At 38.7% G+C, this 25,958-nt stretch overlaps 1 protein-coding gene across 1 annotated transcript; it reads right to left on the bottom strand.

Annotated features, from left to right (window-relative positions):
* Window positions 1-73: 73 nt before the first annotated feature.
* oprl1 (opiate receptor-like 1) lies at window positions 74-25,752 on the bottom strand. The gene is made up of 4 exons (XM_036533335.1): window positions 25,611-25,752; window positions 24,939-25,161; window positions 7,651-8,012; window positions 74-671 (listed from the first exon to the last, which is right to left on the bottom strand). Exons 2-4 carry the CDS (start codon window positions 25,145-25,147, stop codon window positions 148-150), a joined length of 1,095 nt encoding a protein of 364 aa, XP_036389228.1. The 5' UTR covers window positions 25,148-25,161; window positions 25,611-25,752; the 3' UTR covers window positions 74-147.
* Window positions 25,753-25,958: the final 206 nt, after the last annotated feature.

Genomic DNA, 25,958 nt, shown 5'->3' with positions numbered 1-25,958 from the left:
TGTGTCAGAGAGTACGACTCTGTCCCCTTGGCGTGGCTAGCCATGGGGACCCTCGTGGTGCTAGAGGGCCGTGATCTGGGTGAGTTCGGTGTTGGAATTGCCGGCCTTGGGCGGCTCTGTGCCGACCAGGGGCAGCTCCACGCCTAGTCAGGCGGGGTTGCTATTGCCGTCCGCAGTCTTGCAGTTGTAGGCCACCTCCCTGGCGATGCTCCGCATGCGACTGGACTGCTGCATGTCCAGCCGGAAGGCCGACGGGTAGCAGAACTCCCGGAAGCAGCGCTTGAAGTTCTCGTCCAGGAAGGCGTAGAGGACGGGGTTGAGGCTGCTGTTGACGTAGCCCAGCGCGATGCAGTAGTGCAGCAGGGCAACGGTCAGCAGGCTGCCCAGGTTGACCCCCAGCGACTGGGCCAGCGCCATGATCTGGATGGGCGTCCAGCACACCACGAAGACGGCCACCACCACCAGCACCATGCGCGTGATGCGCCGCAGGTTGCGGTCCTTCTCCTTGGAGCCGGACAGGATGCGGACGCTGCGCAGGCGCTTGACCATCAGGCTGTAGCACACGCTGATGATGGCCACCGGGATGAGGAAGGAGAAGAGGAAGACGCAGGTGCCGAACACCGGGTCCCAGTAGCTGCGCGGGTCGGGCAGGATCACGATGCACTCGGTGCCTGAGCGGAACAGAGGAAAACCGCACCCATGAGTGTAGTATTTCTGCTCTACGGTAGTGCTGCAGTGCTAGCAACACGTTAGCGCAAGTACAGATCAAAGAGTTCTTGACATGAAACTCTATACACTCTACATCTGAGTTTGAGTGTTATAGCTGAAATTTTATTTTTGTGAATAAAAGCTGTTTAAAGCTCTGGATAAGAGCTTCTGCCAAATGACTAAATGTAAATGTACAATAACTCTCAATGCTAGATAAAACTAGTGCACATGCAGATTCTTGAATAGATTCCAGAAGAGTCAATACATTATTATGCTTTTCTAGCGTATTCAGAATTAGTGAAGGAGTGCTACATGAGATACCTACACAACTGAATATCTCATGCAGAGCACTGTCATAGTTAAAGTGGTGTTTTTGGTGATTTATCATTTCCTAGTCTTTTGAAATAAAATGAAGAACAAGAAACAATTGTGAAAGCCTCAGACAATTAACCAAATACGGAACCCAACAAAATCAGGAAAATAACTGGAGTTATTTGTAGACAGAACATGATAGGCCAATAAAATGTCATATTTGGCTTCTGTTGGTTGCATTTTGCCATCTGCTTCCATTACAGCTATTCTGCTTTCTCTGTATTTCAGTGCATTTTAACTGGCACGGTGCTCTTGTTTTCAAGCACTTGCTCAGGCAGCACACACCCTGATGGAGGGGCTGATGATTTCCCTGTCACATCAAGATAAAACTTGAACATAATTGTACAGCCTATGGTAGAATCTTTGCTCGCTAACAAGCATATAGAGCACTTGTATGCATGTAACAACCTAATTTGCACTGGGAGCCAGTTAACATCTTGACGGCTACCAAGTACAACAGATGAAACAGTATGGAGCACAAACTCTACAGTCATTCTGCTAGCTCGCAACCAAAATACATACAGGCAGATGGTTGTGTGACATTATTTGAGTGCTAGGCTATATTTAGAGCAAGTAAATACTATAATAAAATGCACTCACCATTTTTGCGTTTTTTTTCTTGTTTTAGAAATAACAATCTACAAGACCATGGAAAATAACATGGTAATGCCAACCTATGCTGAACAGTTGGAGTGAGATTTTAAGTTGTTGTTTGTGTACCCTGTAAGAAAAACTCAGAACAGAGGGGGTGCTACCAAACCATAAATCTAGCTTTCCAATAGCATTTTCTATCTTCCTCTATATTTTTTTCCACTGCTGTGTGTGTGGCAGTACACTTTCAACGGAACTGACTCAGCTTCTATTTGAGTACATTTACTGTAATCGACTTTCGTGTCACATGTCAGCTTTAATTAGCCTATCACTAAAGTAAGCCTGGATGTGAGACCCTTTCCTATTCTTCAGGTACTGATACTCTAATTGGGTTGTACCAAAACACACTCTTCATGTAGCCTTCATTACTCTCTAAGATGTAAGGAAATATAAGAAATCCTACCAGCTGCTCATCTGTTTCTGCCTCTGCCCGACACAAACTGCCCTCTGCATACTACAGCCATTCATTAATAAGAACACACAGAATAATAACCTATTTTTAATAAGTAGTGTATAATATTCAAGAATTGTTACTATCAATTAACAATACTGACATGTTTCCCCCAGTAAACATTACGTTTAAAAATAATTAAGCACAAAAACAGCTCACTTCTAGTTAGCACTGCACTGTTGTGGATAACTCTGTCCTCCACTCTTGCAACCAGCTTCCTGACAAATAAATCTCTGCCCAAATGCTGCTCCCTGCAGCTCTCCCATTGACTCCCCTGTACCACTGCTCTTTTCTGCATCTCACTTGTTAGTTATTTTTTAACCAACTATATATTTCCCTTCCACATAAACCCAGTTTGTGCAGCGGCAGGTTCACTACCCTCTATTGTATATATGTAATTTTTTTATAATCATCCATGTCTACTGCATGACCATCCAAATACAGTAAAGATCAGAGGACCTCTGAAAATTGCCTAATTCAGCAGAATACAATACTATGTGACTTTCTTTTTACAATAATCTAAAGTGGCTTGCAGTAACATTCACTTTGTCAGGTAATTTACATTTCCTATCAATGTCTGGGTTACTGAACATTGGACAATAGCTAGTTTTTTCAAAACAGAAAAGTGAAAGTCACATTGCGTCCTCATGTTAGTAAAATATCACATATGTAATTTATTATGCTACATGTGCAGAAAGATAAATATGCATGTTAAAGCTATTGTGTTACAACAAAAAGATATTACCTACAGATAGTAGGAGCTAGCACTCTTATTTACATACTAACAATATACATGGGTTTTAATCAATCATACAAGTTATACAGCCAATTATGCCAAATATCTCATTTTCCTTTGTTGAATTAATTGATGAATCATCTTGACAACTGCTACAAATTTTAATGTGTTTTTTATGTAAAGTTAACAATGTTCTTTGATTTTTTTCAGCTACCTTCAGCTAACACCTTCAGCCAGATGTAAATATTGCTCATTATTTGTGATATATTAGTTGACTCCTTAAAAACAAGTCAAGAATGCTGGTCAGAATTCAAGGCACACAAGTTTACATTAGTATTACTCCTCACACTGATGAGGTGTGCAGCCCATGTTGAGAAACCATTGTCTATATTATATATTTTACCTCTAGGCTTTTGTATCTTGATGTGTGTACAAAATGTTTGCCTGTCAAAATGTAAAAAAAAAACACTGTCACTTGCAACCACTGCACTTAAACATTGATTTGTGTGTTATGAATAAATAAACATGAAGGAAGAGCATACACATTCTTCTCAAAATTAATCTGAAAAACAGTAGGGGACTTGACACTGACTCTGAAGTTACTGAACAGAAAAAATGAAACCCTTCCCATAGTTAACACTACAAATATTTCCTTAGAGAAGCAAAGCAAAACAAAACAACTAGTATGTTTCAAGTGAAACAGGTGTGAAGGTAATCTATGAGATATCGTTTTAACATATAGAGCTTATTTACATTTGAAAGGGGCAGCACAAAAATATTCATCCAAGCACTGCAAGCCTGAAGCACATATGAATAATTCACAAGTATCTGTTAAGACAATGAATAAGTCATTAAAGAAAAGGGGTGACTTGAAGTCTTTGTTTGAGAGCTACTCTCTGCTGTGACGGACATATTGTTGCCAAGGTGAGAATGTGTCAACACTCTGTGGTAAAGGGATATGAGGATTATCACCGGAGATTAATATAATATCTACAGACCAACACAGCAGACACTGTGCACAGACTCCAACCTGCACACTTTGTCAAGTTGTGCTAATTAAATCACCTGAATAAATAACATTATACACGCTTCGAGACCTTCAAATTAGAAGATCTTCCATACAGCTGTTATTTACTCAGAAACGTCACGAAGCCGGGTTTTTTTTCCCCCTATCGCTTTCCTTATTTAGTCAAAAGCACTTAGCCAGAACATTGGGCTAAATTGACCAAATGGCTGGCTAACTTCTTCAAATGCAGGAAATTGCCCTCACACAACCTCCCCTAATCATCGCCCACACACATACAATACAAACACACTGCTACTGCATGAAAGCATCGGCTTTGGCTTCCAGGTCCCATATTATTTGGAACTAGCTCCCCATTCCCTACAAGTGACTTCTCAGATTTCAAGCAGCGCTGTGAATAAATCACTGCCCTGATCCCTGCCCCATCTCCTTTGGTCTCTGTATGAATAATCCATATTCAACAAATCCCTTCCTTCTGCTGCGGTGATTTCACTAATATACATCAGGTGAGGTTCTCGCATGTGTGAATTTTCCCTGTCATTTTACACAAAGATTTACCAGCCATACACTTTATAAAGTAATCTCACTGGCCAGGGCCATAGCACATGTGCAATATCCTAACTGAGGTACACAGAAAAGCTTGAGTATATAAAAATGGAGTAAGACCAACAAGGGCAACAGCCCCGAATACAAAAATGAAGAGCAAGAAGAAGATGGTGGTGTATTCAATTCAGTGATGAGCAGAGACGATATGTTCGATATGCCAGCTCCAGCCTTTTCATCCATCAAAGATTTTGCTTTAACGCAGATAAAACACAGAATAGAAAAAAATCAGAATGTGCAATGACTAATGGACATTGACAATGATGTAAATGTTAGAACCCTGCATTTGCAGAGCCATTTTCTGAGAGGTAAAATTATCAAGAAAGTGTCCATAAAATGAAAACATATTAGAACTCAGCCACCATAATTCTGACAGAAATGAAAACAGTAAAAAAAAAAATTCCAAAATACGACACATCTTTGTGTCAATCAGCTTTAAAAAAGTCATTTTCTAGAAATACGAAAAAAGTGGACTGAAGTAATTACAAGTTGTGTGAAATTGGCTTGTGCTTTTAGAAGACTTAGAGACTGCAGCAATCAGGCAAGAGAGAGGCTTCCATAATAAGCCTCTACTGGTTAAGGTAAATCTGGGAAATGAATGTGTCTTAAGAAGCTCAATATGCTGTAGTAAGGCAATGTCTACACACAAACAGGTGCTCATCCTTTGACATTTTGGTCAAAAGCACCTTTTTAAGAGAGCTTGTGGACAGGTCTGGGATATAATAGTCTTCTTTCAGTCACAAAATGGTTCCCTAAGCATGACCCACTGCCAGAGATGTCCCCCTGTACAGGTTCAAAATGAGGCTGTCAGCCTAATATGGCATGCCATCATAAGGAACTTGTGATATATTACTATTATCTTTCACTTTACTAAATAATAGAAAATTATATTTTTTCTTTCTGTTGTTTAATGATGAAATGTATGACAATAAACACCAGTACATTGTTCCTATTCAACTCAAAAAGAAGAAGAAGAACAGCACCAATGTCAAATCAGCATTTTATTTTTCATTAAGGTGTATTGAACAATTCACCAGGGCCTTCACAGAGGCATTCATTTTGAGTAAGATTGTGAATCCTCCAAAGTTCAATTGTCATGTCAGACACTGCATTCACAAAATTGGCAATTTGCCAGCGTGCACCATTTTTTTTTTTCAGTTTAATATGCTGCCTCTGAGATATCTGAACATCTCCACCTCTAATATTAAAATCTATATCAGACTCAGAAAAGTTTCATTCCTGCTTGTCACCCTGAAGCCATTCAATGACACACTGTATTAAGAACTCACACCTATTAATTGAAGGGAAAAGATTAACATATATGATGAAGCAAGGGACGATTGGTACATATATGACACAAGTTATAGCTGTTCCATGTATATATTGAGAAACAAGGCCCCAGAGCCAAGGTTTTTAAAATAAGTCAGGACTAACTGAAGTTATCTGGTTTTGACTGGCCCAGCTCATACTAGCTGCTTAACCTCCATTCATGACACCCGTTTAAGGTTAATGTGATGATACTAATTGAAGACAAGCTAGTTACACTTAGCATGTGTGGCAACCCTTTAAGGTTATAGTAGATCCCAATCCCCAGATGTTTAAAAGAGAGTTAAAAGGAAGACAAGAAAGAGAAGGAAGATACGTCTAGGTGAGCATAACAGTAAATAAAAGGAACTCAAGCATGTATGATTGTAAATGTGAAAATGAAAATACTGGCAGCTACTTGGAGACTGTTGAAATGCGACGTGCGAGTATATAAAGTAAGTAACCACTCTGCATGTTGTGAAGAAGTATGTATGAACAGTACCACAGGGCTTTAATGGGATTTACACTAAGCCTGCACATGTCAGCTCTATTAAAAGTAATGCCTTGTGCACATGCACATACAGGACAGCAATCTAGTGACTCATACAACATAGCGGTACCATTGTGCAAACATATACCTTATGCAGCATGACAGTAATTTTAGAACATGCAATGCTATATCATTCACAGATGACTGTGGAATCTGTCATAATATTATCAAGTATAAAATGTCAATGAATTCCAACACTGAAAAAACCCAGGTTGATCTTGATGTTCATTATATTTCAAAAGTAAATATGTATGACATTTTCTGTTTCATAAAACACACTGTATAACACAGCACATATATAGATTTACTGCCTTATTCCTTAAACTCAGTATGGAAGCATCAAAGTAATATCCTTTGCATCGCAGTTTCTATGTACAGCAATAGTCTTAAATCCTTTTACTCATGAAAGTTTTCTATGCGCTATACTCCGATGTCCATGTCAATGTGATCACAATCAAAGCAATGTCAGCCTTCAGAATGGAGGACATCTGATTAGTTGAGGAGAAAATGATGACATTATTTTATTATTATAATATATATAAATATACACAATATATAATTATATATTATATTCTGATTATAAGTAAATTTATACACAGCTAGGTTAATGTCAAACTATGGATCCTGTTTAAGGTCCTGTATGTGTTTTCATGGTAATGAGCTTGGGTGGATGTCAGCTTGGGTTTTTAAAACTGGAAAATGTTAATTACCCAAATTATTGATAAAAGTCAGCTGGTTAACTCCTGTATTGTAAAATACCCCCCTTTTTCTGAAAAAAGTACCTCCTGTACTTTAATAGTGAGGTTCTACCAAAACGAGATTAGCCAGAGGGAGATTAACAGCATGAGGGGAAAATACAAAAGGAGGATAAAAAAGAACTACAGAAAGAATGGCCTTTTTTCGAAAGAGACCGACAGTGTTGCCAGTGCCAGCTGTAACAACTTCCTACCAAATTATTTTCTGAGCACTTTGCATTCCTGGTTTTGAAGATGTAAAAGCTGGATGAATTTGCAGAGATTATATTATACATGAACAGCCTAGGTAAAGCTGCTCTGTTGGTGACCAAGGCTTTGTGATGCATTACTACCGGTTTGAGATCAATCTACACATCAAAGGAAGGCCTTAGTACTGGGTGTAAACAAGGTAAGGTAATGGCAGGGCTTTGGTCTGGTTAAATATTTTATCAACAGAACTTTGTTTTTCATAAATATTGGACCAATTCTGAGGAGATGTGAACAAGGATCACATACCATTGACCTCTGCCTCCACTTCCACATCCCCCAGCATCATGGCGGGTACCCCGATAGCAGATGCCAGAACCCAAATGCAGATGTTGATGACCTTGGCCTTGTGCGGCGTGCGCATATCCAGTGCCTTGACTGGGTGGCAGACAGCAATGTAGCGGTCCACACTCATCATGGTGAGGGTGAAGGTGCTGGTGAACATGTTGTAGTAGTCGATGGAGAGGACCACCTTGCACAGAACGTTCCCGAAGGGCCAGAAGCCCAGGAAGACATCTGTTCCCTGGAACGGGAGCGTGGCCAGGACCAACGAGTCAGCTAGAGCCAGGTTGAAGATGTAGATGTTGGTGGCCGTCTTCATCTTTGTGTACCTGCAATACAAGGCCGCAGAAATAACAGAAGTGAGCTCTGAATAGAGTCATACAAGTGTTTTGCACTACTGTGTTCTATTTTGATCTCTGCTGTTCTGAGCACTGAAGACACATTGTGTTTTGCAATAATGGAAAAAGACACAGTGTGTCCTACTTCGATTTCAAAGGCGATTCATAAAAAACATAACTCTTAGGCATTATTTCTGAGCTACGAAGTATGTGGTGTATAACATGCATGTATGAGCACTGTTTGTCCCCATGTAGTAAGCATCCATAAATATGTCGTAAAGACATTTAGTGACGCGTACCATTGGAAAACCTTGAACTGTTTTTCAAGATACTAGCCATTTTGCTTCGATGTTATCAGGACATCTGTGTTTTCCTGATGAACCTTATATCACAGGAAAACTTGGATGAATGGGTGAGTGGGAGCGGTGGGGGCTGTTTTGTCACAAACAGTAACTGGACGAAGGTTAAATCCAGTGTCAACAATGAAAGGAATATCGATCTCACCTTGTCCCTCTGAACTCCATATATTGTTTGCTCTTTATGAAATCAATATCCAATAAAGCCCTTGTGAAAAGAAAATAATTGGGACCAACTATAAGATTGCCTATTTAAACCAAAACGGTTTCAACCAGATGAAGTTGTGAAAGGTGCTTTGCGAAGCATAGCCCAAAACAGTGGTGCTCTCCAAGATTTGACATAACCGTTTGGCGCAAGTACAGTGCCATTACCAGTATTTTCCCACACGAGTGACTAAAATTCCCGTACATTATGACCTCATAATTATTCTTCTAGATAAGGCTCAGTCAACTCTCAAAGGATGAAATGTGGAGGAGCTATGAAATATTCTTTCTGTAGCTGTAAACCTCAAAAATAAAGGGAAAAACTCCAATTTCATCCCTCCTCCACATTTCATCTTTTGGGAGCAGACTGAATCTTATCTCCTCTGAAAGTATAATTATGAGGTAATTATGCACTGGAATTCTATTTTTTGCTTCAAAGTAGCAATTACATAATGAGAACATTAGCCTTGTCACCGAGAGCTCATTGGAAAGGAGGACAAAGAATGAAGGCACTGGCTCATCACTGCCCTCAGCCAAATATGCCTATTAAAATATTCAATTATCTCTTTGATAATGTTCCGTCATTTATAACCGCCATGTTATGAATTTATGACTTCACACCCAAGCCAGGGCCAAGGCCACCAGATTTGCTGAATCCTACTTGAAGCAGCTGAGTTCTCGCACAACGAGGGATACCAATTACATGAAAAATCAAGATAGGCACCCTGGTGAAGGAAGCAGAATTTCATGAATTTGGTTTGATAAATTACAAGCTTACATCAATTTGTCCAGCTTCCATGTGATAATTTGAGTTGGTCTTACTCTGTTTTCCACCTTTTTAAGAATAGAATGGTCCAGCTAAGTCAAAGCCGCCAAGTTACTCCAGCTGTACTTGCATGCATGCAGTTTAGACAGCAATTGGTGAAAAGGGGGTTAAAGGCACCTCAAACAAGGGAAGACAGATGCTTCTCAGTTAGCATAACCATAAATTTAAATAGAGATGCAAGGGACTTTGCATCTTAAAGAAAATTTGAAAAAAAAAAACAGTGGTGGGTGTATGACAGAGTAAAGGGACTTGCTTTACTTTGCTGAGGCCTATACATAAAGCAAATACAGATTACAAATAAGTATGAGGAGTGCATCAATTTCAGGGTTTGAAATTTAGCTAGCAATTCATGTCTGCTAAATCACAATGCAACAATAGAAGCATGGCACAGTAATCTAGCAATCAGAACAAAAGTGAAACAATGATTTAACATGTTCATCAAACTGCATGATGGTTTCAGAGGAATTCATTCCCTGCTCATGACAGGGCAGGCTGTGACAATATTATCATGTTAGCAGTAAATGAAAATAATTGAATGTCATTTGTCTACAGTAGCACAGCAGGCATATGCACAACATTGTAGACAAACTGGCTAATTGTTACATTATCCTCTGCTGATTTCAAATACACTTAGCATGTGGTATGAATTATTTTCTTTTTACATCCCATACTGCTGTGCACAGCACACAGACCTACTGCTTTATGAAGTCAATGGGGTATAACAGTATTCAAATACTATAGCTTATTTTTGACACATGGGACTTGTCCCACTATTCTCAAGTCTCACTGTCAATGTAATCTCTACCAAGAAAACATCTCTTTCAGAATACAGAATGTCTGATTTGACTGTTTAAGACAATATAAATTTATACACACCGTTAATCTGTTGTGGAGCAGATTTAAGGTTCTGGATGTGCTGCCATGGTTATGAGCACATTTAGATGTATGCTTGGTTTTGTGAAACCAGAAAGTCTGAACTGATCCAAAATATTTTCATGTTAACTGCAAACTAATGAAGTGAAGTGAAATACCCTTATGGTCATTTAGCGGCTCATTGATTTTTTTTGTTTATTTATAGTGGGATGGAGATGTGGGTTGGTGAAAGCACAGTGCAGGGATTTAGGATGAGCAGCCTAGACAGAAACACAGATGTTATATGGATTCATTGCTTTTTTGTTGACGTGACCTTTGATGGAGTCAGTGTGTCATCGAGAACTTCAAAATGTCACTGTTGAAGAGGGCATCGCAGTCGTTTAACCAACAGTTTGCATTGAGCTGTTCATTCTTTTTTTTCCACAGCTAGGAAGGTCACAAGAATGAATAATTACCCGATCAGCAGCATAAATATTTAATAGCATGTGCAATGATTTATTTAAAATAATGCAGTACTCTTCTGCCCTGCAGGAAAACATCATAAAGAGGACATATTGGAAAAATGTGATTTCATCACACATGCCACAAAGTTTCATATATTAATAATCTGCCTGAATTATTCAGCATGTGCATGCGTTTATAAACCATTGAAGAGCAGACCATTTAATTCAGCTGAGATTTCATTTTTCGTGTCTTTTTAAGGCTATACCGCCAGACCTGCATTGCATTTCTTCAGCCTAAAGTGAAGGAGTGGGAGACGACAGAGAGATCTGTCAGCTAGACACTGTTAAAAGGCCATTTGAAAAACATTCAGCAGGGACTAACTCACACTGTTGGGTGTTCCTTTGCCACCAGAGGAAACAATTTGTTTGTTTTTTGATAAGGGAACACAAATGGAAGACAGATGGAGGCCTCATTGACTGATATTCACTATATATACCATCCCAGTGAGAATATGTAGTAGAAAAGTTGTCCATTTCTTGAAAACGTCAGCATTCAAAACAGCAGACAGCATCAATCTACTGATTTCCATCAAGTAGGGGAACTGTGCATCTAAAAGGTCTCCAGTCCAGCTGTAACTACTTCTTTGTGTTGAATCATTGGATAGAGAAGTATTAACGGCCCCCGTGCCACAAAACTCAGTCTTAAGGCATCCTGAATATGGTGTCCTCTTGCCAAAACCATAGTCACCTGACTTTTTTAAGGGGATTTTGTTCTGTCCAGGTGAGAGCTTTGTAGGTTCTGACCCACAAGCTGGACCCATGACTTTTTATTTTGAACTGTTATTGCGATTGCAGCAGGTGTTTCCAGGTGACGAGGGAAATAGGGCTGATATGTACAGCTCGTTGTGGACAGCTGCCTCACAAAGCTCACAGAGGCTTAAAATTGTCAATTTACACCTTCAGGCAAGGCTTGATTATAAATTATTAGAGCGCGCGGACAACGTAATTTGCCATTTCCTTCTACGGCTTCAGTGAATGGTTCAGATAATAAGTTGGTAATGCACACCGTCCTAAAAAAATTGCTCCATGACATCATGTACAAAGTGAGGGCAAGAGTTGACAAAGCTGAGTAAGTAAGGATATTAAAGTCAGTGCAAAACACTCAAGACCAGTGTAATGAAAATGCTTTGAGACACACATAGCTTTTCAAAATCATTTTGAATGGTCAGACAAGACATGCTCACCAATCTCAGACATTGAGAATAAATTTTAAAGGGCTATGTTACATGCCAATTTTTTTATTTTCAGTGAGATTAAATACATATCCTGTAACCACAAAGTGCATCTATACCATTATTCCATTGCACATCACTGCAGCATCTTGACATTACCTGTACACTAGTTCTTCTGTATAAGCTCATACAGTAGAGAATCTTATGAGATAATTCGTTATTATCTTGCCATAGCAGCAAGATAGCTGAACTATGTGTAGTGCTATATTAAATGACTAATAAGATTTTACAGTTTCTTGATAATATAATAATAATATAACAGTAGTGAGATGAATAATTTTAATATATTTTGCTTGATATGCAGTAGTATGATAAGTGTGAATAGGTCACTACCGCATTAAGCTTTAATGTATTTTTTTCTTTTTGTTGAAGGAAGTTCAGGAACTGTTAGAAGTAGTGCTGACAGTCACTACTTTGTCTGAATTCTGAATCTGTAACTGGTCCATAACTTTTTCAAGCAAACCTGGTCACCAATATGAACCAAAAGTTGAATTCAGGGTATAAAGTGTGTTGCACCCCATAACTGATCTGTAGGTCTCCATATCATTTTGGCACAAGCTGAGTGGTGATCAAGTTGGTTTGCCGATGATGCATACAAGGTCTTGCATACATATTCATTGACATTTCCATAAACCATTTTAGATTAAGAATAGGAGATGAACATGGCATTTTATTTCATTATGATCACTTATTATCCAGTGTTGGTTTAGAAATCAAAACCTTAATATTGAGCTGACAAAGCTGCAAAGAACTCAGCTAGAATGTCTGTTAGGCTGAAAAAACATTTGAAACCCTCAGACTTATGACATGTTTCGGGGAAGCTGCAAATTCGCAGTGACACAGTTGCTAAACCCGCACAACGCTAAATGCAAGGACTAACACAGAGCAATTATGTGTATTTTGTTGTGCTCCAAGATTTTTCAGATATTATTGATTTAAAAATCATCTAAATGTCTGCAAAGAAAAAGCAAAACCTGCAATAAAAATGGCATTTTTATTGCCATTAAAAAATGGCAATTTAAATGTGAATGTATTATGTATTAGTGTCCATGCATATTACGATCCACCGGTGGGTCCTGACCCTCATTTTGAAGCCACTGTAATACATAAAAAAATCCCAACAATGAATATCTGATGGTTTTCATTTTGTGAATTAGGGCCAGATTCGATCTAAATGCAAACTGTTTTTCCTTCGTTTCAAATGAAGAATTTAAACACGTCTTGTCCTATTATTATTATTATCCACATTATTTTCCATAGTTAATGCAATCTCAGTGCAGCAATCACTGATATTATCAGAAAAAGTAATGTCATGCATTACATTACTCTAAATGTGATAGGGAGAAAGCATGTTAGAATGAATCAGTCTGCCAGACCTGTGACGTTGTGTTGTTTTCCACACTGCAGGCTTCATGCCCAGTGTCAGAGTATAGACACACTCCCTCGCTAACTCGCAGATCCATGGTTACAGCCCCTTGTTAACTGATTTCAGTGACTTGATACCACACAGCCCTCTTTTCGCAGAAACAAAAACCAGGGTATGAATCAAGTGAATGGGTACAGCCATCTTGAAATGGCTTCCTTCTTATTAGAACTACAGAAAGACATTGTGTGGAGCAGACTGAGCCTGGAACAGTAGAAAAAGCTCTCAAAGTGACCCTTTTCCCTCTCCTTTCTCTAGGGGATAACAGTTTTGATCAAATCCTGTACCGACAGAATAGTGTGTCTGACTCATTTCTGATTGAATTTTAAGATGAACAAACAGTCATGGCAGAAAACAGATGGACTGATTTCAAGACAGGCAAGATCCCAGTGTTAGGGAGGGCAAGAGATAGAGAGGGTTAAGGAAGCAATAATGAGATAGAGATACACATAGAAATATAATGCAAATTTCTGTAGTGGTACTACCATTTGTCCCATTTAATTGTTCAGATATGAATTACAGTATTAAGTATGACTTCTTCACTCCCAGTGGTGTTAAGAGAACTCTGAATATAATGAAAGCATCCAGGCCAATGTGAAAAAAACTACCAGACTCGTAGTAGTGCTTTGGCAATGATGCTCTCCAGCTTCACATGTAATACATTACAGCCATTTTACTGCATGGAGAGCAGAATAATCACAAACCACACTCGCACTAGCACAACCCATCAGTGTGAAACGGACTGCCTTTGCCATGCTGTAAAACATTTATGCAAACCACAGTTCACCTGCGACAAAGAATGTTTAACTGGTTAAAAGTAGGACAGACTTATTTAACAGTCACTGGGGCAAAGCATTCATTTAAAGCTATGCAGGTCATTCCTCACATAGTGTTTGCACGACTGACCTCGTCTTGAAACATCAGATATTGTGATGTATTTTGACTGTTCACGTTAATTTCCCTTTTCCAACTTTTTTTCACAAAATCAACAAGAACAATAATCTTGTCAATTATTTTCCATTGTCTCTTAAAAATAATTAAGATAAATGCATATAAATCTTTGAATACTGCTGAATTGTTCACTCAGTTTTGTTTGTTTCAAAGCACTGAGAGTTTTGCAAACATTCAGATTTTATTGACACAATGACACAAAATCAGAACATATTACCAGGAAGAGGATGTATCATTTTGGTACATACCATTTAATATATTACTGAACACCTTTAAAATTAACTGGTCATCTGTGTGGACATCTGTGTGTACTTATGTTATTAAAAGCCAAATTGATGCATACTGGGTAAATGTAGTGACATGGAGAGAGCTGAAACATTGTGTTAATTATGTGTTAAACTTCAACTGTGACAGCACTGCACAAAGCAATTTCAGATTGTTCACAAATAATACATTTCAATTCAGAAAGCATGAGGAGCACGTTGCGCAAAAACGAATCTACACCAATGCTCTTCTTACTGCAAGTGCAACGGAAGTTTGTGGAATTTTATACAGCACCAAAAGCCTCTCTATGTGGTATTACAGAAGGTAAAGCACCAACAGATCAATCAGTAGCATGCATTATCATGCTTGACATCACAGAGCCCTTTGAAGACTGAAGGTAAATGGCCATTGATTTATGAGGTAAAACATATTATAGTTGGAAGATGGGTAAACAGGAGTTCACAAAGAGCTGAATCTTCCACTTGATACTGTGGTGTCCATACTTAAGAAATGTAAGAGTACTGGTACAGTGGCAACCCTACCAAGCAGCAGATGTGTGTCTATCTCAGGCCATGGGCTATGAGATAACTGGTTCAGGAGGTAACAGTAAATCCAAAGGAAACATCTGGATATCTCCAAAATAAAATGGCAATCAAAGTGACTCAAATACCCACAAAGTTGCATGCATGAATGACACAAAGTTGCATCCATGAATGTTGTATTTGTGACTGGGCTGCATGGCAGAAACCTCTTATGAATGCAGAGAATAAAAACAGGCAACTAGAATTTGGCAAACTGCATCTCTCTAGGAACTGTAACCATATCTCATAGTCAAATGAAATGAAAGAGTTTTTTTGAATGAGTTTTTTGGACATGCTCATCTGCTTTGGCATAAAATGGTGACGCTTATCTTGGCATCTATTATCTATTATGTGAAAGTATTCATCTAAATCTAAAAACACTTAAATTTATGAATCTTATCAACTGATAATCTCTATCTCGACCCAATCAGTTCATGTGAATAACTGTGGTTCAAACTCAAGAAAGCAGTTCACAAACGAAAACCAAAACATCTGAAGGATCTAAAACAGTTCTGCTAAGAGCAGTGTTCAAAATGTCCACCTAGAAATGCCAGAACCCCATGAAACACTACAGGAAGTTTCTTGTTGGTGTAATCCATGACAGAAGAGTACATAAACATTAAAGGGGTGTGAGCAAATATGTCACAAATATTCATTATTTTTGAATCTGAATTCACAATGATATTGCAAATATGATAAGAATAGTGATAAGTATAGCATTTAAACAGCGGAAATATACCTAATCTATATTTTTTTCTTTTAAAGCATGTTTACGGTTCCTGTGTAGTCAGAGGTATCAATAAATATAGAGGGCAGACTCCCTCCCAGACATAGACAGCCTTTCTGTGTGTGTGTGTGTGTGTGTGTGTGTGTGTGTGTGTGTGTGTATGCAGTTAAGTTGTTGAGTATTTTGGACTTGTGTGAGATGTAATGGTCTGTTTTACATAGATAGCCATTACTTGAGAGTGCAGGGCAATATTATCATTGTATATATGATTTGTAATCATTTCCATTAAGTGTTTTGTCCAGTGAACACAGTATCTTCAAGATCCACAATGGGTGAAATGCAAGGCATACTCCAACAACATTTATAAAGGTTATATGAATGAAATTCTGAAATAAGTAAAAATGTATTGAATAGATTTAAAAATAGTGCAGGTCTTCTTTTCATGCCAGAAAAGTCAACACTTAAAATCTTGTGATCTGTTCATATAAATATGGTTGATTGTGTATGTGTGTGTGTGTGTGTGTGTGTGAGAGAGAGAGAGAGAGAGAGAGAGAGAGACAGAGAGAGAGTGAGTGTCTCCAAGTGTGTGATGTCCCATGTCCTTGAAAACAAGAAGCCTTTGATGATGATTTTGAAAAATTATATTGAAAAAAAATTCCTCCCAAAGAATTTTGATTAGTCACTGGAACATCTCGGCTTACTTATGGTCTCATGCAAACCGTTAAAAATGCGGTCACAATTTGAGAGCCTTGGTGTACAAAAGTAAAAAAAAAAGTTAAGAAGTTAAGAAAACAAAAACCTTCTTTGAATGTCTGATTACAGCTGCGTCATTCTAAGAAGACAAAGGACAAGGGGAGCACAAGGCGATATTGAGGGTTTGGGTCATTTTAATCACTGGAGAAATGGAACAGTTGGCATGGTGGAAAATGTAATCTGATCTGTTAAATGTCTCTTTTTCTGCTAAAAATAAAAAGCCATGCATTCTTTCAATTTTTTTTTTCATTTTTCTTTTTAAATTTTAAAAGGTCTTCAGATCACAAGGGATGTTTCTGTATTTTATGTATTGCATCCCTCGTTAGTAGCCCCAGTGACACAAACTAAACTTGCAGGACCCAGGAGGAAGAATGCATTGTACTACCAGAAAACCTCTCTCATTAATATTTAAACTACTGTTGCCTTCAGTGACAGTCATAAAACAGCCTGTTGCTCATTTGGGGCCATGTGGCTACCAGCAGCATCTGATATATAGTTATATAACATATATAATATACAAACGTAAAGCAAAGACAAAACTGAATCAGTCTCAGGTTGTAAATACCGCATGGCACACAAACCTAAGCATATGCAGGTTTGCATAATTTTATACATTTGGAGATAGCCAAAGAAATAAAACATGACATCTGTCAGGAACATTTAAACCATTTTGTTGATTGCTGACTAGCTCCAGGCAAGCATCTTGTCATGCAAGAAATCCATCTCTCTCAATCGACTCGTCTAATAATCCCCCAGTCTATTGGATAATAAATCCTTGCCTTTCCACTACAACTAATATGTGGGGAGCGTTCTGGTGCAAAATCACTGCCGTGCATCACCCAGGTGCCAAATCTAACTCCCTGCTGCATTTCATTACTCCCTTCAAAAAAGAGAGAACCAGGACATAAGCTCACCCTAACGTTGTCTATACTTCACTGCTTTTGCTCAGTTTGTGTTGTTCCAGGCCTTATCAGCTGTCTTCTTGTGCACATGCTACCCTTTAGAGAAAAGCGTGAATAGGAAAACACAAGGATGAGTATTTTTTGCAATCTAAATTCTATAAGTTTTAACCCGGTTTTCCCCCCTGACTCACTTGCACTGGCATATATTTTCCCAGTCACAAAATGCAGACAGATGACGACTGAGACTGACTAAAATGCATGATAATAGTTCTGTACAGAGTTTAAAACTTCTAATGCCCAAAGTGGAAGTGTTGGTAATGAGTGCACTCTGTAGATTCATGAATTCACTTTGGGGCAGCCCATAACATCAGAGCTTCAGAATGAAATTTTCCACCTCCCATTTGCTTAAGTAGTTCCCGTTATGCTCACCTCCCAATTGCAAATGCACACTGTAACACTAATGTGATATTTGTGAGTAGTAAAGGCAGCCAGTAATACCAGCTGCACAAAAATGGTTCTGTGAATCTGCATCAGCCCCTCCAGTAAACCCCAAACCACACAGCTGTGCAGTGGAGTCTGTCTGAAGAAAAAAAAAAACCAAGGCTTCCATTGAATTCACAGGAATCCTTTCATTAATCATGACCCCACTTCTGCAGTTAGGATACCCAACCAGACCCAGTGGTTTTCAATGTAATATTTTTCCATTTATGGGATGATCTCATTGCCATTTTCCTAATGGTTTCCTAAACCCCCACCCCCACCTCTAGACCCAGTCCCCTATACTTCCAGGACAGAGCTCTAGATGCCTGGAACAGTTAATTGTTCTGTAACAACCTAATTACTGTGCATCTTGTTTGTAAAATTAAAATTAATGATGATAGACTATTTCCCTCGATGACCACAATACTGTATCACACATTTACATTTACATTTACATTTCTTCATTTGGAAGACGCTTTTATCCAAAGCGACTTACAAGTGATGCAGAGTACAGCATAATTTAAATATAATTTAAATACAATAAAATGTGATTTGACCTTACCTTGGAAAAAAAATCACAAACAAATATTTTTTGATCCTTACATGACTTTTTGTTCCAAATATAAAATGTTGCATGAACAACATGAAAGCAACAGTTCCCTAAATTTGTTATTCAAAAGTCTAGGGAGTCTCACTGTATTGAATTCCTGGCATGTATAGTGCTTACACAACATTAAATGACCCCTGATTAAAATGTTTTCTCAATGCACAGCACAGCATATTGAGGGAACACCAATCAAACTGCCAGCATCTAAGCAAAAGCCTCCTCATCAGTTCAGCTGATATTTATGCCTACTCCAGATTAAATCATCCTACACAATTTAATGAAGGAGACGAAGAATGATTAAAAATATCGATCACGGCAAAGAGATTGCACTTGTCGAAAGAAGCACAACCCTTTGACCTTTTCATACACTGCAGATCTCTCTAAATGACCATAAATGACATTAACAAGGGCCTGCTGTTTTATACAAAAACGACTGAGTGTATTTGTATCGTGGTATGAAGAAAATCTGAGATATGTTTTATTTTTACTGCAAAAAGACTGAAAAAACAATTTTTCCCCTGTCTGAAGAATAATCTGTCCCCAGTCATACTGAAAGTGACTCAGGCAATCACCAAACCAAAGCGCTGACATTCGAGCTTGGTTTGGTCATTGCTTCCATTGAGCCTTCCAACTCCAGTTGATAGCAAAGGAGATAAGAATAAAATATAAGAATAAAAGATAAGAATATACTCAATTTCTAACAGAATATCAAACATCCAAAAGCCTCTGAGACAATGGGCGTCAGTTTGTTTTGAGAAGTGCTGGGGACAACGATGGGTTCGACGTGTTCACACCTTTTTAAAGTGGTGGGGACAAAATGGGCCACAACAAAAAGTGGTGGGGAGATGTCCCCATGTCTGAGACCACATATTCACAACAAACTACTTAGGTTTGCAATATACAACAGCATAAAACATCTGTCATCATAACACTAAGAGCTGTGATGTTTATTCTAACTACTCATATATCATACTAATTTATTATTATTTTATCCCATTATATTGTTTATTAGCAGAGACACTAATTCATGTACCTCATGAGTTACACAATACTCCTTTTTGGAAGACAGCTCATGTACAGAACAGAAAATACATCAGAGAATACATTTTAGCTTTTGAATACAGGTAGAGAATGCATTTTAAAGACTGAACTAACACTACTTGTGAAAAAACAATGACAATGATCCATGTTCCCTTTAAACCTATGGTCTGGGTGGTATATAGTCTTTAAAATTACTTATTAGTGTTTTGTGTAACTTGGTTTATAAATGGCAAAAATGGTGGGCTTCACATGCTTTATATCTGGGCCATATATGAACCCACACAGTTGGTTGAATTCATACAATCACTCCCTCTCACCATGAGGACACACACACAGAAACCTCCAAATCAGAAAAAAAATCTGCAAGAACAGGCCCACTGTATAGGCAAAGAATATGATTCCCTAAAAGGTTATCCTTGATATTAAAACTGGAAGGATCGTATGATTGAATATCATTGTTAATGGAACTCAAGAACAACTTGGCAAAGATGCAGACTTAGTAGTGACATCATTAATGAAATATTAATGGTATAAGTATGCTGTTTGTGTGTGTGTTTTTTTGTCCAGTAAAAAATATAGTAGGAACACCAGTGTGCATACAAAATTAACACCCCTTTAGCAGTACCAGTGACGTTTTGTCTTTAACACCTAAGGTGGCTAAGGCACCATGCCCGGCCCGGTCTCACTAATCGACACCCTGACTGCTTGGTAAAATCGACATTTAAATCAGGGTGACCTACAGCATGCCTCCCCTGTTCATCCTGTGTGTGTGTCCAAGCATTCTGTCCTCAAATACAAAAAGGTAGAGATAGGAATGGCCCCTTGTCTCATCAGTTTGGAATGACACAGACTACAGGAAGATACAGACAGCATGACCAAGACTACAGAAGGATACAGACAGCATGACCAAGACTAATAAGAGCTAAAGATAGCATGACAAAGACTAAAAAGAGCTACAGACCGTATGAGACAGATTAAAGCTGGGAACAGACCGTATGATTGAGACTACAGAGAGGTCCAAACAGCATGACCAAGTCTACAGAAGGGTACAGACAGCGTAACTGAGGCTGCAGAGAGACAGACAGGATGACCGAGACAACAGAAAGCTAAAGACAGCATGACCAAGACTAAAAAGAGCTACAGACAGCGTGAGAAAGACTACAGCTGCTTACAGAGAGCATGACTTACAGAGAGCTACAGAACCTCCCCAGCAGTGTGCCCATTTGAGGTGTAAATGTAGCGAATTTTCCCTCTTCTACAAAAGTGCTACTGTCTCTTTAAATGCATTCAAACCCCATGCTTGTGAGCAGCCAATTCTCTTTTTACAAAATGAGTGTGTCATGTTTTTTGCTTGTTTATGGGCATCAATTTAAAGTAAGTGCTGTGCAAATGAGTTAATGTGTAGTGTATGGATGCATGAATCTAATCAACTGCCTCCTTTATCAGACTATCCATATCTTGTAAAGATCAGATCTGTGCAGCACTCCCTGCACGTGCCTAGTAGCATCAATCTAGCATGTTATTTTTGTCAAAGTGAGGCTTCCTTGTCTCCCAGGCCACTACCACTGAAAAAGCACATTTCGACATTTCTTGCTGCTTTGCTGTTGACTGCAATGCATAGGGTGTTTCTGAAATGATCTGTCTTGCTAGAACATAGAAAAAAAAATTAAATTATCACTTGAATGTTACTGCATGAGAAACCGAAGCTACAATGTGAGGAATCTGTAACTGCAAGCAACCAGTGACTCACGTTGCTGTTTTAAAATTAAATTAAAATTAACTAAACAACCTCAAATTCCTAGCTAATTTATCTTATTTCACGACATTTCTAACATGTTTACATGGTTAAGGGGAATTTAAAACATTTACGGGAATCCATTACAGTAAAGCTTTTTCTCCTGTAATGATATGATAATCACTGGCAATCTCCTGTTACGTTATTCACATTTTAAAGTGAAGAGCTTTAAAAATGTTTCCAAAGCTGCTCAGGTCAGAGACACAAAACAAAGTTACAGAGCTTTCCCAGTGTGTACATGCTTCTTTATGACATAAACAAATGGCAGAGATAACTAACGCTCATCCCCTATCCCTTTGAATGAGTCATTTTCCCATCTCTTCTCCCACATTTAAAAAATCCTATACACAGCACTGGTGGGGAGGAGGCAGAAGGAGCAGCTACTGGGATCCAATATCTTAATGACATATCCATTGTTTCTTTACAAAACATACATGCCACAACTGCAGATGGGCACGCAAGGCTTTGTAAAATGTAACTTTAATACAGTCTCCAAGTGCTTTTAATTATGAACTGATTAAAACTCAATCAAACCCTCTTTGCACTCTCCAACCAAAAATTGATTGGGTTTAAGTCAATGTGTCACACATTAAACAAAATGGCTTTACCTATTAATTAAGGAATTCATGAAACCTCTCTCATCGATTACTAGTTAGAACAAGTACCCCACAACAAAGTGTTGGTAGATAATTACATGAAATCACAGAGCACACCTTGCTGCACTGTATTTATAACGCTCATCAAAGTTTTGCTTGCCTAATCAAAAACAAAATAAAAACTGCTCACAGAATAGAAACACTCACAGCTGAAGAGGATGACCTTATTTGTGGGGGTTAGAAGCCATAAACCCAGCGGTAAACAACAGCTAGCCACTACAATGCCTGATTATTCACTGCTACATTACAATTAGCAGCAGGCGTACTGCTGGCTTAATCATGACTGGGAAGGCCTGCACTGGCAGATGGAGAGTTCAGGCACAAAAAAGTGAGGTTAATCATGTCGGTTCTGATGATATGAGCAAGATGGCGAAGCCGTAGAATGGTTGTTTTGGTACTCCTGAGTACTGACGTACTCAGTGTAAGCAGTAGGTTGGGAGTCTCAAGATTCTGCAGCCCATATCTGAGGACTAGCAAATGGGCCATGACAGCCAGTGCTACACGGAACATTCAGCTAATTCTGTTGTTTCTTGTAATTAATTGATTTTTGTGTCCCCCTTGCAATGTGCCAAGAGTTGTGAAACCAATGGAAAATGTCCATTTGAGCTACACTAGGCATTTATCCATCAATCCTGCTATACAAATAGATTGTGAAGGCCCAACCAAATAGTCAGTGTTTGAGTGCTTCTTCTAAAAACTCTCTCTGGATTTAATCTTCAGTATTTGTATTGAATTATGGAGCCCAAAGAATTAAATGTTCCCCACAGCTCCAATTAACAATGTATATCCAACGATTACAGTAAAGCAAACTGTTAATTTCAAATCTATCTGCCCCCAAAGACATGGCATCATTAAGAAGGTGGTATGCTGCTACATGCATCCCTGGGGCCATCTTAAAACATGTATCATTTTTCATTGTCAATTATGGACAACAGTTGGTTGCCTCCTTTTGTGACAGTCCATCTTTTGAAAAGAAATCGTAATCTCATCAATTACTTATATTTCCAAGTGATTGCAGGTGGAAATTATCACTAAAATCTGGCACTGTATTGATGCAATTGCTGATAGGATTATTGTGCACTGTCCCTTTTAACTAAATGCATAAAAAATAAATAATAATATTAAGGAGCGGTGTCTTAGGAATGGGTATGCATTCTGTTGTTCAGTGATTTATTTCTGTTTTCCATGACATTCAGTCCATTTTATTTCATTTTCGTTCAATGCCGCTAAAGCAAAACTGATACTAGAAATAAGAAAATAACTGAAACAGGATTTTTTCCACTGAATGTTTTTGGACACTCTCAACTCATGCACACACAGGCTTACACATGCATGCATATTCACACAGACACAGATACACACACACACACACACACACACACACACACACACACTAAAAACCAACGTGTGTCTGTGCAGTGGCCACTTTCCACTCAGTGAGAGGGGGTGAGCAGTGGGCTGGTTTCTTGCTGTGGCTGTTCTGTTCCCCTTGCCCACCAGGGCTCTCAGCTCCATTAACAAAAGTACTGCATGGCCGACAGAGAGCAGATTCTCAGTGAGACAGGGGAGTAATTATATGTGGTAGACATTTGACTAACACAGCACCATCTCCCACCACACAGCAAACTTCAGTGAAGAAAATGAGCTTTGAAGAAATATGCCCAAAGATTCATGGGAAATCTCTGAGCAGAATGAGCCGTCTGCATGCAAAGCCACAATAAGGAGGTCTACAAATGGGATTCAACCTCAGAACCAGCGCAAATATGCTCTAAAAAGACACTGTTTCTATTCCATTAAAAATCTTAATGATTAATAATCATACACGAAGTTCAGAGGTGGAGGGGGCATGCAAACAAGTGGTTGCCCATGGAAACAGTAACAGGAAAAAACTGAGGCCTGTATCCCAGGGAAAAACATTTCAACCTGGAGGGTGAGGAGAAAATGGGGAAGAGGAAAGAGGACTATGATGAAGAGAAATACTCTGAGGTATACCACTAGCATATTTCTTTCAGGCAATGTTTGAAATACATGGTCAAATTTAGCAACCATGTACTGACCTGAAAGTGCTGTTGTGCTGGTGGTCCAGCATGCTCAATAATGTAAAGTAAAACAAGTGAAACAGTGAGACTTTTTGTTTGCTCATGTGTTTTAGCATAAATACATTCATTACATCTGTTAAATACACAACATGAAAAAATAAATACACAGCATGAAATAAATTCCAGATTTTTGGAAAGAGTCAGTTGGTGGACTGCCTTGATCTTACAATCAAAGTCTATGTTTCATTCTGCGACTGAATTATGGTAAGATTATGAATGAATATCTTATTGTAGTTTACGTGTTACTACTTCTTTCAATAAGAATGTATTTGTCCCTTTAGCATTTGTGAGTTTTAGTGCTATATGTTTTAATTGACTTGTATGAGGTAATTTACAGAAGAACCTCAAGATGATAATACAATGTTGATCCTGCACAAGTCCAGGACACCATTTAATGGAACAGCAAAGGCCTCCTTGAGCAAGGGTTCAGAACCAGAAAAATCCCACCTGTGACTGTAACCAGTGACCATGGTTACCCATCTTGAGTCATTAACACTACAAAAATTACTAACTCCTACTGCAGTTTGCTGAGGAGTCCCACAAAGCAGCACCTGACAACACAACATGCAACTTTGCATTTGGAACAGTATAATAATACGTGTGAGCCATGAGCCCACGTAAGGTCATAAAAAATGAAGCCTTACCTGATGATGACATACATGACCAGACAGTTTCCCACGAGCCCAACTACACAGACGATCATGTACACCACAACAATTGTGATCTTCACACTTGCGGGCAGGAAGGGGTCTGTATCGTGATACCCGCTTAAATTATTTGGGAAAAGAGACTCGTTGTACAATCGGATGTGTCTGGGGTCTCTAAACCCAGCTGGATCATCTGGGAACTCCATGTGGAGACGTACACCTAAGTTTGAAACGAAAACACAATGCATTACTACAGCAAGACCGGTACCTATTGTTGCTGCAAAAAAAAAACCACATTATAACTCACAGTACTGTCTTATGGAATCGAATTTCTGTGCATGCTGAATTAAAGTATTTTATATAACATTATTTTTTTGACGTCAGACACTTCATATACAAGGAAGAATACTGCAGACATGTTATTCCCTATATCACCGCTGTAATTTACAAGCAACACGGTTAAAGTATTAAGATGGGTAATTACATGAAAAGTATTCCAAGAGGTAACAAGCCCTCCCCCCACCCCTCGCATATAATCACAAACTACATATCTCAAAATGAGAGAGAGACAAAGGAAACATTTGGATGTTACCCTCAAATATTTAACCAGCAAACGCTCATACACAGTAGCACTTACAGCACCGTACTGTTAGCTGTGCAATCATTCACCTGTCTGTCTGCTCGTTTCCAGTACCGCGCGTCCTTTTCTTCCCAAAATTTCAGTGGTCCCGGTTTAATTTTATTTTTGAACGGTTATGTATGTTTTTTCTTCTTATAATTTAATGTCTTCACTGAAATCTCGTTTCCATACTCGCAGGCAATTCAGGTTACTGTAGATCTCTAAGAGGAACGAAACATTTTTTTTTTTTTACAAACGAGAGAGGGCGGAAGGAGGGGGAGGTGTGGTTGAACGCTAGCTGGTAGTTTTCGATTATTCTGCACTCTTCTGGTTCTTCCTCCTCCTCCTCTTCCTCTTATTTCTAAATCTGATTACATTCAAAATCGCACCGCTGGTAG

This window comes from Megalops cyprinoides, chromosome 7 (genome assembly GCF_013368585.1).
Source record: "Megalops cyprinoides isolate fMegCyp1 chromosome 7, fMegCyp1.pri, whole genome shotgun sequence".
NCBI lineage: Eukaryota > Metazoa > Chordata > Actinopteri > Elopiformes > Megalopidae > Megalops > Megalops cyprinoides.
Note: the sequence above shows the minus strand (reverse complement) of the source record. Positions and strands in the feature narration are given on the sequence as shown.